The following is a 19,190-nucleotide window of genomic DNA, read 5'->3' as shown; positions in this document are numbered from 1 at the left end:
CCCCCCCCCCAAAAAAAATGAGAAAAAAACCCCTTCATCTTAGTATTAGAACTGTTTTAACCAAATGTCATGTTACACAGATTTAAAAATCACATATATTGGATATTAAAAAGAAAAAACCAAACCAATCCTTATTGACAGAAGCCTATAGCCTAGTAAGCTGTTTTATTTTTAATACTGGAGCTGCATGGACAGTTATCTAACCTCTCAGTCTAACCTCTCAACCTTCCTCCTAATATTGGGAAACTTGCTAATAGTGTCTTGTGGAACAAAGCTGTTTCGAAGCTTTGAACAAAGGGATCCAAGTCTAATGACTGAAAGAACATTTAGGAGCTACTGTCTCATTCCTTTTTTACAGATGGGAAACTCTTGTTCCATCCATTTAATGTTCAAGTATACTCACTAGTACTATACTGTAGTTGTACAAGATAAATGCAGACAGATTACTGCATCTAAAAATCACTATTAACACTTTGTCAAAGCAATTGCTGGCCTAAAAAGTCTGTATCTTCTGTATGTTATGATGCCTTAAGGAATATTTTATGCTTTTCTTCAGTGAGACTGGGTCTGAAATATTGCCCCATTTATTCATTCAAAACTAGAATGAAAAAACTTCTGTAGTGTCATTATAATGCATTCAGAGTTAATGGATCTCTTATGTTTTCTCTTTCTGGAGCAACTTAATGTCTTATGACTCAGTGGGTCTGTCATATGGCCCAAGTCAACTTTTTACATTCAGTATTTTTTTTTTTAAGACTACTAGATTAGCTTTTAAAAATTAGTAACTCTCTGCAGAAAGCTGCATGCAAATGACCTTACTATAGTTCTTTGGTCAAAGAGACTGACATGTGTCCTAACAACAGTGGTTATCAGAGTTAATGGAGTACTTGTAGATGGTTTTTTCTTTTCAGATCTGCTTAACTTAGGACAAGCAACACCGGTTCTTTTTTTCTTCTGCTTATAAGAGGAAATGCAGATGAGCAGGTGAAATAGTGAATTTCTTGAATTCTCAGAGTTGCAATATTTTTTGTAGTACTATTTGAGCAAAATGAGTCACTTCTGGAAGCAGAGCAGATAGAAGCATAAACTCTGAATTGAAAGGGAGTAACTGAAGATCTCTGTTTATATTCTATATGACTGTGGACATTCAATATATTTGCAAATGCATTGTTATTGAGTACTAGCAAAATGCCTTTTTTTTTTTTTTCAGAAGGAAAAAGAAAAAAAGAAAGAAGAGAAAAAGAGAGAGAGAGAATCAGAAAAACCATCAAAACAATTAGCAGTTGAAAAGGTAAGAACAGTTTATTTTTTCCAGTTATTTAAAAATTATGGTATTTATATGCACAAAGATTTGAAAAAACAAAAAAAAGTGTGTGTTTGTCTATGTGTGTATATATATACACGTGTGTGTATGTACGAATAGTAATCCGGATAATCCACATGAATGGTTTACTTGTGCTGTTGCTTGCATACAGAGGTTGGTTGACCGTATGATGAGGAATGTGTTGGGGGGAAGAGGAAAGTAAGTTAAGATTTGTTAAGATTTAAGCTCAGATAATTAAGGGGTTTAAGGTGTACCATTGCTATTCTCACACAGAAAATTTTCAACTTTATTGAGTGCTGTATGGTCACTTAATACTGTCTTTCATAAATGAACCCATTTTAAACCTAAGTGTATAATTTATAGAATTGAACTAATAACTCTAGTCTAGCTAACTTGGAAATATTCAACCAGATTATGTCACAGAACATGACAGACAAACCAGTTAAGGTGCTTCCTTATGCAGCAATATTAAAGCATAATGAGCAGCCTTAGCAACATAGGTACAATTAAATCACGTACACTTCTGTATAGAGTTAATATTAAACAAAAATTGAATGGGTAATTTGAGTATTAAATGCAATAATTCCTTCTAAGACAGATGTCCTCTCTCAGATGAAGTGAATCCATTAGTATGTTCTGATCTGCAGTGTAGTCCACAGAACGCATTGGAGTCTCCATCTGTCAGTTTATTCCCCAATAGTGCTGTGTTACAATTATGAAAAATGTTGTGTACTCATACATTATGATTGCAGATGTATTTCTAGTTCAGTTTTCAAATAGAAGTTGTTTATTTTGCATAATAAAACAAGATACAAATATATGTGCACACATGGAGGGAAAAAAAGCCCCTCCCCAAACCAAATGTCTGTCTTCTGAAATTGGAAAGCAGTTTTGGAATAAGTTAGCGCAGAAGCAAACTTTGTTATGACAATTTGCGTAGCTTCACTGAGCTACTGGAAAAGGATATCCTTATTCATATGGTAGGAGGTTAAAGCATATGTATGGATGACAATAAAAATATTAAAATTGTTGATTATTGAAGTTTTACAAGGGCATCCAGTCAAATGTTTTATTCTGGTCCTTAGAACAATGTACTTTAGTTATAAAGGCTAAAAACATTCCTGTGGTTTGGAAGTCTTAACTTTCTAAAACCCAAAGGTCTAGTTTTGGTCTGGGGGAGAGAGGGTTTCCCTTTGCAAGGATGCCTGAACCTTGTCACATGGCTGGGAATACTTGGTTAGGTGATGAGAAAAGATGACAGTTCATAGTTACAGCTGAGGGACTACCCTAATACTTGAAATAAAAACCAATTCAAATGCCACTGATTAGATTTACATTTGAAATGTCATTAGATTACCAGTTAATGATTAAGCAAGTAAAAAGAAGTATTTTGATTTTAAATGCTTGTACTACAAAACGTGGAATTTGGTAAATATATCTGCATTAAATAATAGTGCTGTTGTAACAGCTGCAAAACGTTTGAAATACTGCAGCATATTTTATTTCATTATTAATGTGTCAGCACTGATTGCTCAAATGGAACGCATCTATGTGTCATCTTTTTAATTTAAGAGATTCTTTAAGCTCAGGCTTTTCAAGGCTTTTAAAGATCATTCAAAATGAACTATTTTTAGACACAGCCTGTAAACTTTACATATTTTTAAATCACAGTCACTTTCTAGAATCCAAAGGAAAGAGAACTATATCAAATGCTTGCATTTTCATTGCAAAGTGCTGGTGAGATAGAGGACCAAAAGATTTTATTTTTATGTATGTAATAAAACATTGCTGCTTTTGTGGTGTGATTCTGCTTCAGGGAGCTGATAAACATTAGTATTCTTCCTAGTTTGACTAATAATGATATACTTAACATCCAGTTAGAGACTGTCTGTAGGATATTTTAAATATTGTATGTTGAATCAGTAGGGGAATGCTGGCATCTTGACCGTAGTATCATGGTTTAAGCAACTACATCAAGCAGTAGATGGCTCTTTATCCCTGTTCTCAGCTTTCTGGAGAAGGAAACAGAATATGAGAATTCTTTGGAGACTTCATATGTGAAGTCACTGGTTGCCTTTATTGCAGGCGTGGTATATCTCCAGTCTAGACATGCCAGGCTTGGGAAGCTAATGAATTAAAAATACATGACCAAGCTACTGGCAGTTCCGCTACAATTTTGGGACTTCTCTTGATTAAGGTAATTCAAGCAGTGTTTTAGCCATCCTGTAGAGTAGATGGAGTCAGTAAAGATGGAAAAAAATGACAGGCTTTAAATTAGTAAAAAGTTGAAAATGAAGCTATAGAGAACTTCAGATCTCTTTACAAGTGTCATGTACTCCTACAAGTCGTAGGTTTCTAGTGTTGTCATTTTTATATCTTATATTGAGTTTAAGTTTCTTAACTCTTAAAACAAGAACAAGCATCCTAAAAAATTAAAATGTTCACATTCAGTTCTCATGTTCTGATCTCTGCTTCGCAGAACTGACTAATCTGTTCCTACATCTGTGTAAGAGCCTTTCTCTGGTGACTAACTGATCTTTAGCCTTTAACAAGCTGAATGTCTAGCATGATTTCTGTTGCATTTTCTAATATTGCTGAAAGCTTGTAGCATTGATTTAGTAAACTGTGTTATTCCAATATTGCATTAATGTGTCAGGTAATTATGGCATAAAAGATACTTTGTTGATTAGCATGCTTTTATAAGTAAAAAGAACAGAAAATCACCTTTTAACTGATTTAACAATACTGGGCTTTCTTACTGAAATTGCTTTTCAGTAAGAATCATCATGTCCTTAAAGCGGGTTTCATGGGAAACACTTTTTATGAATGTTCGAGTTGGAGACAGTGATTTCAGATGTAGAGTAGAATTTCCTCAAGATCAGAGAGGTCTACTGCAGAACAGTGAGTAGCAAGGATACTTGTTTAACTCTGTTTTTCTGGGCTGTTCTGCTTTCTGTGACAAAATTACTGGGTAATTTTTAATATAACAAGATTTTACTATGTCAGCTACAGACTGAGTCTAGTCCAGTGATTAGTGTTTTATTGGAAGCAGCCAACAGTGTGATGTACCACATCAGATCTGCAGTACTCTTTAATAAAATAAGTGACATGGCAAAACTACTGGCAGCTCTTATGTTTTTTTCAGTCTAATTGAAGAAAGTTGAGAAACTTGGATAACCTACCCAGGGTCCTTCCTCCCCCTCTCCCTGTGCCATTTCTACAGTTCCAGACCTCAAGTTTCCTTAGTGCTCATGCTTAAAATAACCTTATCCTTACAGTTACTTTGGAGGAAAAAAACCCACAAATTGCAAGAAAAGTGCTGGAACAGTTATTATACAGTTCTTCATGACATGGAAACTGGGGCCAGGTACTTGGAGCTAAGATGTCCAGTCAAAGCCCAGCTTGTTTGCAAGCAACAGAAATGCCAATTTTAGCAATATAAAATTTGTTGAATTGCAAGAATAAATAATCAAACTGAGCTGATTGCATGCTTCTTAATCATTCTTATGAGCCAACAGCAAGAATAATAGCACAAGGCAGACTGTCATGCAATGAAAGCAATTTTTAGATGTTCTGTATACCCAGTTAAGACTAAGAGTATCTAAATTGGCTAAAAAAATAAATCAGATACTTTAAAAGCCCATTTCAGTAGTGGGGAGGGAAGAAGGTTGGTAGTTTGACCACCAGTCTTACCTGTTTTGTTGATGGTAACACATAAAAATTTTTAATTTGTAGGTGAGAAGAACCAGCTAGGCTTTTAATAGCTGTTTTTTATACTTCATCATCCTGCCCACCCTTTCATCAGCTGCTGACAAGCTTTTCCTTCTTATTAATTTCTCCTTTGCAGAGCTGAAGTTGGTGAAATTTCCCAAATCAGCCATGATCTTCTGGTTTTTTCTTTCTTTTCTGCCTAAGCTGGCTGAACAAGTTCTCCATTTGGGAACAGAGTAAAACACTGAACTCCATTTCTAGTATGTCTACTGAGTAGGATTTTTGTTCATCCTTTGGTAATTGAATGTGCTCAATTTACAGTCATTTGGTGTCTTTAAAAAGAGTATGTAGCCTACTTATTCTGCTGGTGTGTGAGGGAGTTACTGAAGCCTCATAGTAGTTTTCTGAATTAAAATTTAAACTGTGCAGCCATTTTAGGTAGTTTCTGCTCGTAGCACAGAGGAGCACTTTAGGTCAGCTCCGTGCTCCTGCTTCATGCAGCATGTTGGAGCAGGGTCTGTGTGCGCTCCATCCACCTTGTACCTGTTTTTTCCCCTGAAAGAAAGCATAGAAGGGAAGGAGATGGGGTGCAGTCCTGTTACCTGGGCTGGAGGATCAGGACTAGAAGGGAAGTGGCCGGCACGTGAGCTGTGGAGTTTGGGTGCCCCAAGGATAAACGAGGCTGTTAGAGCTGCAAAGGATGGAGTGAGGAAGACTGTGTGTGCAGGCGATCAAATGGTATGCTCTTTACGGAATGGACAGCAGACTCTTCATGCATTTGGCAAAACTGCTAATAAAAGTGGGTTGCGTTAAGTACTTCATTTAGTAAAGTACCTCCATTGCACAATATTTGATTTAGAACAGAGAACTTGGATTGAGTTGTATGAATGAGACTTCTTGAATTTCAGAGCAACTAGGACAATTCTGGTTTGGGTTGTTTTTTTGTTGGTTTTTTTTTTTCCCCCAAACATACCTTTTTTTATGTCCATCTGCAGTACAAATTCAGATTAAAAAAGGCAGAACTAGGTAAGACCTATTGAGGCTTTGGCACACTCCAAAAGAAAAGGGGGAGAGAATTCATATGCCTAAAATTTTCAGATTTTTGTAGGATTCAACTTTTTTATATAGTTTTAATTTTTAAATAAAGAAAATCTTGATGTGCTTCAGTGCTAGCAATCCAGAATTAAGCCAGAAGTGTTTTGGAAAACTGTCCCTGGAAAACTTGACAAGTATTCCTGATATCCAAAATGATAAAGTTCAGCTAAGTCTATGGCACTGAATGCTTTGACAGTGCTTGGATTTAGCACTGTGTAGCTTTCTGTGGTGTTTATTTTAGAGGTTTTGCATCAGTTGAAGACTTTCATGAAAGCATTGTGATGGTTTCACTGTAAAATACTGCATATTGAGGGCCGTAGTTATTGTGAAACTGTATCTAATTTATTGAAAGTAAGCCCTTTTAAGACAGATTGTGTTGTATTGGGACAGTAAAGTTAAATGGTTAGGATGTAAAGAACAAACTATTTTTTCTTCACGAACTACTTGTGCTTTTGCAAACTAATATTGACATTCAAAGTTAAGACTTTTTTCATTCTGCTGAACATATCATGATGATGAATGTTTCTGAAGGATCGCAGCAGTTCAACTTGATTAACTGAAGTACTATTTGACACCGTAAGTTTAGTTTGTTTTATTAGATTGCATTTTGAGTTTGAAATTGGCTCTTTTTTCTGTGTAGAGTTGATTTAAGTGACAAGAATGGGTCAGTTAGAGGTTATCTTTCAGTGGTAGTATATCAAATGCTGCTGTTTTCCCCCAAACTGGAGACTGAATTGCCAGCTTAAACTCAGCAATAAAAGTGAACTGCTGCCTCTCACTCACCTGGTACCAACCAGCACCAGATAGCCTGCATTACGGAGGTACTGGTGTAAGTTGTTTGCATTTAAAAAGTGCTAGAGAACCCCCCAAATACAGGTGAGGGCAAATCATATTAGCAGCTTTCTCCCTTCATATAGGAAAAACAATGTGTCCAAATACTCATTTAACCAAATAGGAAGAACTTAATGTAGCCTATTAGGGTGTGTGTTTGTTTTGCCCCGAAGACAGCTAAAACTCCCACAAAAATCAACCTGTCTGGGCAAGTGAGACAAGAGGAGCTATTAGTCCCAATTAGTTCTCTGGGGATGTTTTTTACTTACCCAAAGTACTCCAAATTATCTTCCTAACCATTTTGTACAAGGAGAAATGAGCTGGAGCAAATAGTGCTCTAGTGTTCTTCGCTTCTTTAAAACTGAGTAGCATTGGGAGAATGCGTGGAAGAATGAAAGCCTGCAACGTTTTTGGTGTCCTCTTAAACACCAGTTTGGTGGAAGTGATATATTTAGGTGTTTACTTTTAAGTTGTAGGAGTACGTTGACTCACAAATATTGACCTGATTGATAATTTAAATACAGAATTGCATTATAAACATTTGAAATGTTTTCTTTATTTTTTATATCATATTGGTTATATATCATTTGAATAGTTGTTGATATGCTTCCCTAGACTTCTGAACATTATTTGCCTTTCTGAGTGATTTCATTTTTAAATTTTTTCTTTATTTTTTATATAAAATGTAATATAAATTTAAATTATAATATGTAAGCAATCAAGTGTTTATCACAGGAACAGAAAAATAGAAACCTGTTTTGCCCTCTGGTTGAATACAGTGTTATACTCTCAGTCCTTGTTTTCACAAATTCAGACTAAGTAGATATGAGTTAATGCTCAGGATTTAGGAGTATGTGGTAAGATGTAGGACAACCTGTTTCCCTGTGTCCTACCCCCACAGAGGGTGAAGGGTTCTATGGCTTCTTGTTCTCTCAGTTCGCTTTTTATGGACCTGTCCCAGCCTGGTTTTACATTTCTAATCATACCTTTTCAGCCTTACGGAAAAGATCAGATTATTTTGGGTTCTCTGGTTGCTTCTAATGCTAATCTGAAGAAAGGCAAATCAAATTAGATTCTTCCCGAAACTGTGCGATTCATTCCTTTTGCAGGCAACAAAGGACTCCTTATGTTTGAGGACTGCCTTGAAAAATAGTCTTACTTAATGGAATTAATCTGTCATGGCTCTTATTACGTATTGGGAGTCGTAGACAAAGAAATTAAGAAATAGATATTGCAGGTAGAAGCAATTGAAAGAAAACCCTTTTTCTGTCAGATGGGAAGAAGGGTATTTGTCTTTTTAGTGTTGGAAAAGGAGTCAACCTACGGGAAGGGTATCACGTGTTTTTTCCTCAGCCCGGTGCGTGTTCTCTGCATCAGCTTGATCCTCTCAATTCTGGTTTGCAGCAGAACAGTATTTTAATGTTGGGCTGTGTTTGGTTTGGTTTTTTTTTTTTTTTTAATTCTATAGAAATGGAATCTTAAAACTATGAGAACAAGCTTGGGTTTGGGCTGCTTTGGTTAAATTGGCCTTTGTTTAACTTGCCAAGCTATTTTTAACAAAAAGGTATTGTTTGTGCTTAGTTTTAATTGATCCTCAGTTATATTTTTGCTCCATGCAGGGTCAAAACCTGAAGCTTCCCTGGGTTTTCAGTTGATAATATGTATTAACGGATGGCATTTTCAGGTTTCTCCTGCATGCTTGTGATAAGCTTCACCCTTTTTCCTGGCGACTTTGAGACAATTGGGAAGGCAACATCTACATATACTTATGTGTATATTGGACAAAAAAAAAGTGGGCACATTTAAATAAGTGTGAACTAAATCGGCGTTATTCATGGATGGATGCTATCTTTAGATAAAAACATCTATATGACCAAGATGTACTCATTCTGAGACATCTGAAACCACAGCATGCATGACTGAAAGTGCAAATATACAGTCTCATCTAAAAAGTTTTATAAAAATTATAGTACTAGTTAGGAGATTGTGTACAATCAATCAAATGTGCAAGAACAAAAAGCATGACATTTTTACAGAAGTGGTACTGATAACATAGAACTGAATGTAAAGAAGTGTAAGGGTTGGATGAGATGAAGTTGATAACAGGAAAAAGACATTTAATTTAAATAATGTCACTCAAAATAATAATCTTATCTTGTTTTGAATAATAGGCTTCCTTTGTTTTCCTAAAATAATGCAAGTATTGGAGCATGAGCAAAGCAATCAAGTGTCTTTGTGTGTTCTGTTTCATTTTACTGTGCTTAAGCTAGAACATGCTTAAACTCCTCAGGGCAGAGATCTCACTCCAGTGTGTGACCATCGAGATAGGGCAATGGGGTAGTGGGAGGCACTGTCAGATGTGCAAATCTTACTTAACAGTAAAGATAGTAACTCTCTTTTCCATAAAAAATAATTTTAGATGCCACTGACAATATTAAAAGCTCCAACATTAGCTTAAGCTTTAAATTGTTTAAAAAAAAAAAAAAAAATGCCATAAGAGGTTTCAACAAGCTTCCAAACACTGTCATGCAACTTTCAGTGTCTTCCAGTCTAAATCTGTACTAATTAAATTATTTATTAATTAAAATAAAGCCCTAATTCAGAGGCAGCTTATATGAAACAATATTAAGTGTGATGCTGTAGGACTATGTGACTAAAACATAAAGACTGCAAGAATCAGAGGAATGGCAATGGGGTGGAGAACCAGAGTAACCTAGTGAGTAAACACAGAGCACAGTGGTCTGCTTCTCCTAGGTCCGTCAAAGGAGAGTGGTGAGGTGGGTCAAGGAAAGAGATTCTCTCCCAGGAACCCCAGGCAAGTAAGGGGTGATTGCATACTAGGCTATGGGACTTATTATGGGATGCAGAATGAAAATAATTCAGGGACAGGGCAGAGAATATTGTGTGAAGGTCAGTATGGGATGTTCAGGTGACAGACCAAAGGCAGGGAAACGGAGGAATCGAGGTGGATTGGGGTGGAACAAGCATGAAGAAGCAGTGGGGAAGGGGATAAAAAGGGGCGGTCACGTATGTGCAGGTTGCTGGGCAGTATGCTAGTCTGAGCCCTGCACTTGATCACTGCAGGCTACCCTATATTCTTGCCAAATTCTGTTTGCAACCATGTTGTGAGTGCGTTGTCTCCGCTGCGTCTGTGTGCGAACACCAGCAAACTTCCAGTTGGACTACCAGAAGAGCTCTGCAGCTGCAGAGACCAGCACCTAGAAGCCAACTATTGCAAAGGTAGCGTGTCTAAGCCCACCTACTGGAGACACCCGTATTGTGCTCACACACGTGTGTAACAGCTACCAAATTTCATGCTGGACTAGCCAGTGATATCAGGATATCAGCATCTAGAGAGATCCAGGGTCTGAGCTGGTGACTGGCTAAGGGTGTAGGGTCTTGATATTGGATGACATTAAGTTTCATTCAAAAAGCATTTTTCACCAAAAAGCACTTTTGTTATAGTTAAGGAAAAGATTGCAAAGCATACCTTCATGAATAGGGATGGAAAGCTATGCTTGTATTGAGGGTTTTTTTCCACTACGAGCTCAGTCAGTTGCCATGCCTGAAACAGCTCATTCTTGTCTGGAGATGTATGAAGAAGGAATTACAAATACATACCCCTTAGTTCTGATTGGGTACGCTGATGTTGTATTATGTATGACTCAAATGGTTTTTTAGAAGAAAAGTTACAAAAGAAAACAATTTAATGAGGAACTGGAACTAATACAGCTGCATTATTGTAATCTTCCCCAGGCTAATGAGGTCAATAGAAATGGAGTAGAAATATGTAAGCTGAGGTCATGTAACCATAATATGTGGTTCTAAAACTGAAGATGTATTTAAAACAACTTATAAAAATAAAACCCCATGTTTATTGCATTTCACAGCTTGCAAACCGAGATGCGTTAAAACACTCTGGCCCTAATCCAATTGATGGATATTGTAATGGGACACTCGATCAGCTGCAGCTTTAAGATGGATCTGTCTAGCTTTTCTACTTCATAATGATTTATTCTAAAAGAGTAAAAGAAACAGGTTTTATTGGATTAAAAGTAGAATGCTTGTGTTTTATCTAAATCAAATTCCATGGCAAGATAATACAAAATAGGAAAAGGGTTGATAAACAGCTTTTCCCTCTGTTTTCTGTGTCCTTGTAAACAGGTCCTGGCTTCTGGGGTCAAACACAATCATTTCAAAGATTTAGAGATGCGGCAAACTCTGCTCAAATCCTTGCCCCCAGAATCCCTAGAAAACTATGATACCTCTTCACTCAGACTGCGTGCCTATCCTTCTCTGCAGTCTTGCCATCTCTAGCTCGGCTTCAGGTTCCTACTTCTTGTTGTGACTGTTACCTAGCAATCATCTTGCAGTCTTTTGACATTTTTCTTCAAGTTCCAAACTTAGGAGAAAGAGCTTGCCCTCTTTTTTCAGACCATATTCTGAACTCGTCGGCTTTAAGAACATAATATGTTTGAAAATGAATGCATACAACTAGTATTTCAAATATGGTTGTTATAGTATAGGTTTAATACATGAAATACAAGAATTTAAAGGGAAAGATTTAAACTTTGATATTTTGCCATAGTCTTAGCACTAAGTATAAAAAGAAAGACAACTTCATTTTAGGAAATTATGCTTCTGTAGTTGCATAACTTGTTTTGAGCAAGGTAAAAGGGCCCCTGAGAATGTCTGATGCATTAGAAAGGAGCTAAACTGATTCAGCTAAGTATGAGACATGAAAGGTTTTAAGCCTTCTTGGAATACATTGACTAAAGTAAATGACATCTGAGCTAATACTTTAAATTCAGTTAAAATGATAGTACTGGGTGGTCAATAAGTAATAACAAAGGAATAGTCTTAATCCACTTTCCGTAGAAATTATTAGCATATTAGCCTAGACCCAGATAAAATTGTATTAATGGATAAGATTATGGTGCAGCTGTCTGTTAGTTCTACTATGAAGATTTTAGTTCAAATGACTAAAGATATAACACATTTTACATAATCTTGTAGAAGAACCTTGCCCTAACTGTGAAAATCGAATGAAAACCATACACCCAGGTTTTTAAAGTGGAGTTGTAGATCAAGGACCACTTAAAAATGCTTTCCTTTGGGAGTGTGTTTCAACTGAATGACCTTCATGTGTACAGAATCCTATTTAACAACAACAACAAAAAAAGGCAATTTGGTTTTGTTGATTTGCTTGGTATAAATGGCTTAAATTAGCTTACCCACATCAGTGTGAGTAGTTCAGTGTCTGAGAGTGATTCATTAGAATAATCACAATGGACTCTTGAATAATAAACTTACGTTTTCCCCTTGGGTTAGGTGTTTGTTTGAGGTAATTCTAGTTTTATAAATAAGAGTGCAGCTTTTTTCCTTGGTTGACATGCAGTTTTTTCTCTTGATTAGAAATGCATCAGAGTTTGCTTGCAGAGTTGCTGCAGTCTGTACAACTTCATAATGCTACCACTGTAGTACATCTTGTGATTCAATAGAGTATACTTGTTTTCTGGCTTTTGCTAGTTAGGCAAAATAGAAGTTCATCACTGGCTAGAATTATCCTAAGTTTTGCAGAGTTAGTCTGATATCTGAGTTTCTTCATATTTAGTTGCAAGTCTGAAAAGAAAATGCTGGTATCTTATAGGAGATACCTGTAACAGAATAACACGCTTCATTTTTAATGTGATTTAAATTCAATATTATGAAAGCATTAGTTTTTACCTATTTACGTCAGATATGAAAACTGTAAAAATGTTCTTTAAAAATTCTAGGATACCTGCGTGAGTAATGCTTTAAATAGGTACGGACTACACTAACTTGTATAGTAGAAGTATATGAGCTGTCAGGAAAAATTGTATCTACAAACTTCTTGCAAGCTTATAGTAAATTACTAACATTATTTTCTCATATGGGAATTCTCAAATGTTCATGCTGTCTTGCAAGTTTTATTGCGAGCAGGTAATAAAGAGGGAAGGAATCTGATTACTTTATGCACAAGGCATACAATTCCTACCTAATAAGAGCAAAGGAATACTTTTGTTCAGTAACCACAGAAGCGTCTATGAGCTCTAGTGAGAAAACTGGAAATTGCTTTTAAGTAAGTTAGAAGTGCTTTTCACTAAATTATTTGATGGATCTTCAGCGTTCATAAAGCTTCTTGTAGTTAAGGTAGAGTGTAGAAATAAGAAATGCATGGCTAGTCAGATGTGTATGAAACAGACTGAATTCTAGATTCATATGAATTTTTCACTGAAGTAGAAAATTGAGGAAAATCTACAGAGAAGTATTATTTGTGTGTAATATTAAAGTATGAAAGAAAATAGGAGCAGATCACTGGACTGGACAGCTGATGGATCAGATTTTTGACAGTGACTGATATCTTGCTTCAGAGTAGGAGAGATATTTACAGTATTAACTTATGACTGCTCTGACTGAAGAGTTTTTCTACTTCAGAGCTATTAGTCATGTGGCTAACGTCTTGCACCATGTATGCTACCCCTTCTAATACTCTCAGGTAATGTAAATGAGAATAAAGTCAACATTAATCCTAAATGCTGATGTTGAAACTTGTTAAATTATTTACACTAATATCTTGTAGTAGTGAATTCAGCAAAAGTTCCGCTTGTTTTTAAAGTATTTGGGGGGGGGGTGGTGGTGTGCGCATTTCTATTGGGTGTCATATGTCTTTTAGTACTGTTAAACCCTTAAAGTTTGTACATATGAAGATAATTCACATAAGGTGACAGAAGCAGAAAATGGAAACTTGAATTACCTAACACTATTCTTTTTTCCCCAAAGTCACTCATTTACAATGAAAAATAACCACAGTATTTTCACTGTATGCTGGCACTTTTGAACCAGGCTTTACCAAACAAATTTGTTTCACCATTGTCAATTCCAGTGCAAAATGCCCTCAGCTGCCTCTGTATGAGGACAGTAATCTGGTGAACAGGGATGTGCAGAAGAGTAGCCCATAAATGCAGAGTTTAGACTGACCATAGGCTCTGAAGTGTGTGATCACGTTAAAAAAATGTTCTGGAAGGATGGCAGTGTCCTTAGTCATTTCACAAACTTGGATTATTTTCCGATTTTGCTACAATAGTAATTAAAAACAGAGAATGGGTTAATTGCAGAGCAATGTAGTTGCTGCTAGATCGGAATATTCTTATTTTTTTCTCCTTCAAAGTCTAACATGTATCAGAAGACCTCATGTATGTTGTCTGTTTTGTCAACCAAGCAAGCTGGTGTAAAGCTTTCCAATTCCCTCTTGTCTTCCCCTACCTGTCTTATACCCCTAGTAGCCAGCATGCGTATGGGCACTGTGCTGAGAGGTTATCACTGTGCTGTGGTTATCTCCAAAAATAGCTGGCTGAACAAAATCTGATGAAATGCCTAACTGAGACACTGGACTTCCTACAGTATGCCACTTACGCTTCAGGTGTTACTTAATGTTCATCACAATCCCATCTCCTGCAGACTTGCTGTCTAAGTCTCTGAGAAAACACAGCTGCCTGTTCCAGGGAGTGGGAGTTTACCTTTGGATGAGTCTGCTGCAAAACTGTGATGCTCAGATTCAGGGCTTTGAGGCTTGTGTACACTAAGTTTCAATGGGAAGACAACTTGGAAATTCACTGTGGTTTGTAGGGCAAGTTCCATGTATAGGTTGATTCACTTGACTAATGTGCTGCTTGTATCTGCTTGGCAAAATCTATGGAATGCTAGAGAAAGGGAAGAGAAGGTAGTTATGAAGAAAATGGACCAACAGTGGAGAAGTATTGCTGGCTCTGTGTATATGTATGTGCGTGTGCATATATAGTCCTTGAATTTATTAAACGAAGTGCTTAGAGGTTGGCTTGCTTTAATTAGCAAAACAAGAAATATGGTTGTGCAAAACTAAAATTATACATTTATCAAAAGTATTAAATCAATATGCCATGTGATGAATGGGCAAAGTTTAGAGGGCACAACATCATATGGCATGGAATATCCCTTTGGTCAGCTCAGGTCAGCTGTCCTGGCTGTGTCTCCTCCCAACTTCTTACTCACCCCAAGCTTACTTGCTGCAGATGCAGAGTGGGGAAAAAGAAAAGCCTTGATGCTGTGCAAGCACTGCTCAGCAATAGCCCAAACACTGGTGTGTTATCAACAGTGTTTTAGCCACAAATCCAAAACATAGCACCATACATGTTGCTGTGAAGAAAGTTAACTCCATCCCAAACGGACCCATAGAGGCAATTAGTTTGCAAAAATATACGGTATAAAGTGGATATCAATCTCTCGTCCTTGTCAAAGAAATGTCCTTATTTACTAGATAATTTGCTTTAGAGTAACATGTAAGAGAGAAAAACAAGCCTGTAAAATCAAGTATAGAACTTAATGTGTCAATAGAGTCATTAACACTGTTACTTGCTGATTTGTTTTATTTAACTGAAGAAAAGTGTTTCACATGAATTGGGTTGAACTATGAATGGTGTCACTAGTGGTATATTGAGAGCAATGCATTGTGAGAGTTCAATAAAAGGTAATATTGGTTTGTATAAAACTGAACTTTGTTTTTTAAATTGAGACCTAGTAGGGACAAAAAAACCCTTTTTCTTTTTCTTTTTTTTTTTTGCTGGCCTAAACTAGTGTTCTTACCCTATTTTTCAAATTAAGGCTCAGATAACTTTTATTGTTGCACAAAATATCTAAAAAAAGAATAAAGGGAGGGGGCACAGTAATGGTAATGCAACATTAAATGCAGGTTGCTGAATTAAAAGATACTCTTTCACGATGGAATGGAAAACTCAGTGTAAATTGGGGAGTTTTCTACAATGATGTTCTTTTGATCTTTAAGGATGTAGTCAGAATTTGAGCAAAATAAAACTGAAAACTTTGGTACCAATTTTTGTAACTTTCCACCAAAACCTGATCAACTGGAAATTACTTTAAATCACAGAAGTCATTCAGAAGTGACAGAAGAATATAATTAAGTAAAATGTTAAAAGGACAGCATTGGAAAAAAAACCAAACCCAAACAATAAAGGGTTACTGTATCCCAGTTACCGGTTATCTATGTGATTGCAAAAATTTATGATGCCCGTACTAGATCTGAATAATGAGTGTGTCCCTGCTCCTCTACAGAAGAGATGTTCTTTACAGGTGAAAATATTTGTAAGAGGTTGCCAGTTTAATTCTTTATTTGCCTCCTTAAGTTGGCAGAAGTACCTAATACCTGCTGAACAAGGGATGACTTAAACGGGTTATTGTGGCTCTTTTCAAAACAGGGGCTCAGTTTTTCTTAAGGCAGAAAATCCCAAGTCATGCTAGATAATAAGCTGATCATGTGGAGGATGCAAAAGAAAGGACTCCCTAGAAGCTTGTTCTGGCCTCAGTTTCTTTCAGTGGTATTTCCAAATAAACTGGTTTCAGTAATCTCGGAATAGTTTAAGGCAGAGGACATTGCTTGCTTTCAACAGGTACTCCCAACGTGAGAACAACCTTGAAGAATAGTCTAGTGGCCATTAGTGACAACTGTGAAAAATGGCAATGTAATGCTGCATATCACAGGTGTTCTGATGCTCTGCTGTTGGCGCGGACAGTGTTTCAGAAGAATGTACTAGTACCGTAAAGATGATTTTGAATGAGAAGCTGTTAATATACGACCCAAAGTAAATATATCTAGGAATTGCTATAACCATGTACTTTACTTAATAAAACCACATATGTTGCTAAGCCAACCTTGAATGTTGTAAAAAAATAGTAGCCCCAGTAACCTTGAAGGCTCTGCTTGAAAATGAATGCACAAAATCATGTACCAGTTCTCTTCTACTTGGCTTGTTCATAGCAGATTTTTAATGCTATTTTTAGTTTATTTAATGCTGCTTAGTCTCCTGGTTTTATGCAGCCTTTTCCAAAGGACTTGACAAAGAATAGTTTATCTAGTACTGGTGTCAGTACTTAAAAATAATTGCTGTGGGAGTCAAGCAGACTAGTAACAGAAACAGATGAATCCTAGTGCAGCAGGATTCCCAAGCATTTATCATGCTATATTGCACCTCTGCAAAATGCAGTAATTTTTAGATAAAGCACAACACTAAATTAAACATTAAGTTTAAGAAATGTCAATGCCTTGTTATGGAGGTTTTTGCCTGTTGCATGCTTCTGTGTTTACTGTGTGCAATATTTAGCTTTAACATCTCAAAAGGCCACTCTCTACTTAAAGCTTAGTTATGTACGAGTCCTGTTGGAGCAAAACTACTAAAAAGAAATTAAACATCACATTTCTCTTTATGATTTGGAATAAAATTTTCAAGTGGCTCCAGTGTCTCCTCCCTTTTTGTTCTTTTCTGAAAGTTTCAACACCTTGTTTATGCCAGAATTATGTAGGCTGGAAGGGACCTCTGGAGGTCCTTTGGTCCAGACCCAGAAATACGGCATGATCTCTGCTATAGAATGCTTTAGTCAGGCATTGCTTTTCCATTATACCTTCTTCAAGTGGACCACAGTACAGACAGGTAGCCCAAGATTCATGGGGCTAAAGAGAGAACAAGACTGTCTTAAGAAGCAGCATGGTAAAAGGGGGTTATTTAGGTATTCTTAAATTAACAATAATTGCATGCATGCAAGTTTCTTGTTCTAACTCATCCCATTAGTGCCTGCCTTGCTTAATTTATGCCTAAGTGTAGTTGGCTTTAGAGAAGTCCTTGTCCATCTCTGAATCATGGCAGACCTTAAACACCAAACCAGTATCTTCTGAATTTGCACAAAAGCCCTCCCTCATATGTGGCATGAAACATCTTAACCAGAAATAAAGGCATACCGAATTTCAAAATTGTTTGAAATCTTAGACAGGAGGATAGGAAATTCCAGCAACTGGGTTTTGTTATGGTGAGAGAATGGGGGGAACACATAGTATTGCAGGTGAAATTAAGGGTAAGAGGAAGGGGTTTTGTTCCAGATAGCTGCTGAATAAAATATTGCTTTGTGTGACCACTGTTGTACAGATGAAGTATTGGTAAATTGTTAGGTGACTAATAGCTTTTTTCATTTTTCAGACCAAAGGTTAGTATGTTGGTGAAAACTGTGTAGCTGTAAAGGAGCTGAATAGTGCTTTAAGAAGAAAATCTCCATCAGGGAAACGAATGCAGTCTTAATGTCTAGATATATTTGCTGTACTAACAAGCTTGAAAATAATTTTGCAGTCTTTCTTAAAGTAACTATGAAGTAACCTTCAAGCCTATTAGTTTATGTACTGGCAAGGAAGCAAAATGGGAAAGAAACTGCTGATAAAGAAATATAGTAATGATATTGGAAAGGGGTATCTTAAAGGATCTTGTTTTTATAGAAATTCATATTTTTATTCCTTGTATCTTCATTGCCTTAGTGATGAAACAGAAATAAGCATTTAATAATTACTGAAAATGTTCATTTGGCAAAGCAGAGGACTTAAGTAGATTATTCCTACTATATTTTTAAATTTTTAGTTTAGGTAATGAGATTAGTTTCCTGCAGTAATAAGTGAGAGAGTGCTATTGTAACTCTGTTTAGTTCTTACTAATGTATGCAAAAGTGTTTTGGTTTCTGTGAACAGTTTGCATTCTAAACTAACTCTGCCAAGCTTTAATTTATTTCAAACCTGTGCTTTTAGGTAGTTATCATAAATCTAATCTGGAGTAATGCAAATTTGCACATTTAATATAATTCTAACAGTTTTGCTTTTCAGTTTAAATAAGTTGTTGTTCTATATTCAGAATTGTTAAGCTGTTTAAGCAAAACCAAAAAAGTCAGTTTCATGAAATCAAGCAACATGTCAGAAACGCTTCTTTTTACAGCTTCTGTGACCTGTGGTGTTCCTTACAGAGTTGGAGAAGAACCAAAAGTGCAAATTTTTATGATAAATTCTGTTCTGAAATACTCACTGTTAATTCTGATTGATGTTCATAATAATAATTTAAGTTTTATGGCACTGTTACTGAGGTATGGTCAGTTGTAGAAAACTTTATTTTGAATGGTCACTTTTAAAAAATTCTTGATATGCAGAAATTTACCTTCAAAAAACATACTTTTTTCTCATACCAAATACAAGCTTTTTTCTCTGCAATACTGAGTACCATTTGGAATCAGTGTGCTATTCTTCAGATCAGATACTCAAAGATGAAAGTTGTAGTGCAATACAGAATCAGGGAATCCATGGAATATTTTTCCAGCAGGTGGTTTTCCAAACAATTTTGGTCTTGAACAA

General features: G+C 36.2%; 1 protein-coding gene across 2 annotated transcripts in view; it reads left to right on the top strand.

Moving 5' to 3' along the window:
- SMAP1 (small ArfGAP 1) overlaps positions 1–19,190 on the top strand; it is a 94,512-nt gene that overhangs the window by 47,119 nt on the left and 28,203 nt on the right. For both annotated transcript variants that reach the window (XM_010565786.1, XM_010565787.1), the window contains one exon: positions 1,211–1,291. In XM_010565786.1, coding sequence (XP_010564088.1) covers positions 1,211–1,291 — 81 coding nt within the window. The remainder of the gene's footprint in view (positions 1–1,210; positions 1,292–19,190) is intronic.

This window comes from Haliaeetus leucocephalus, unplaced genomic scaffold (assembly GCF_000737465.1).
Source record: "Haliaeetus leucocephalus isolate CR32 unplaced genomic scaffold, Haliaeetus_leucocephalus-4.0 Scaffold195, whole genome shotgun sequence".
Lineage (NCBI taxonomy): Eukaryota > Metazoa > Chordata > Aves > Accipitriformes > Accipitridae > Haliaeetus > Haliaeetus leucocephalus.
Note: the sequence above shows the minus strand (reverse complement) of the source record. Positions and strands in the feature narration are given on the sequence as shown.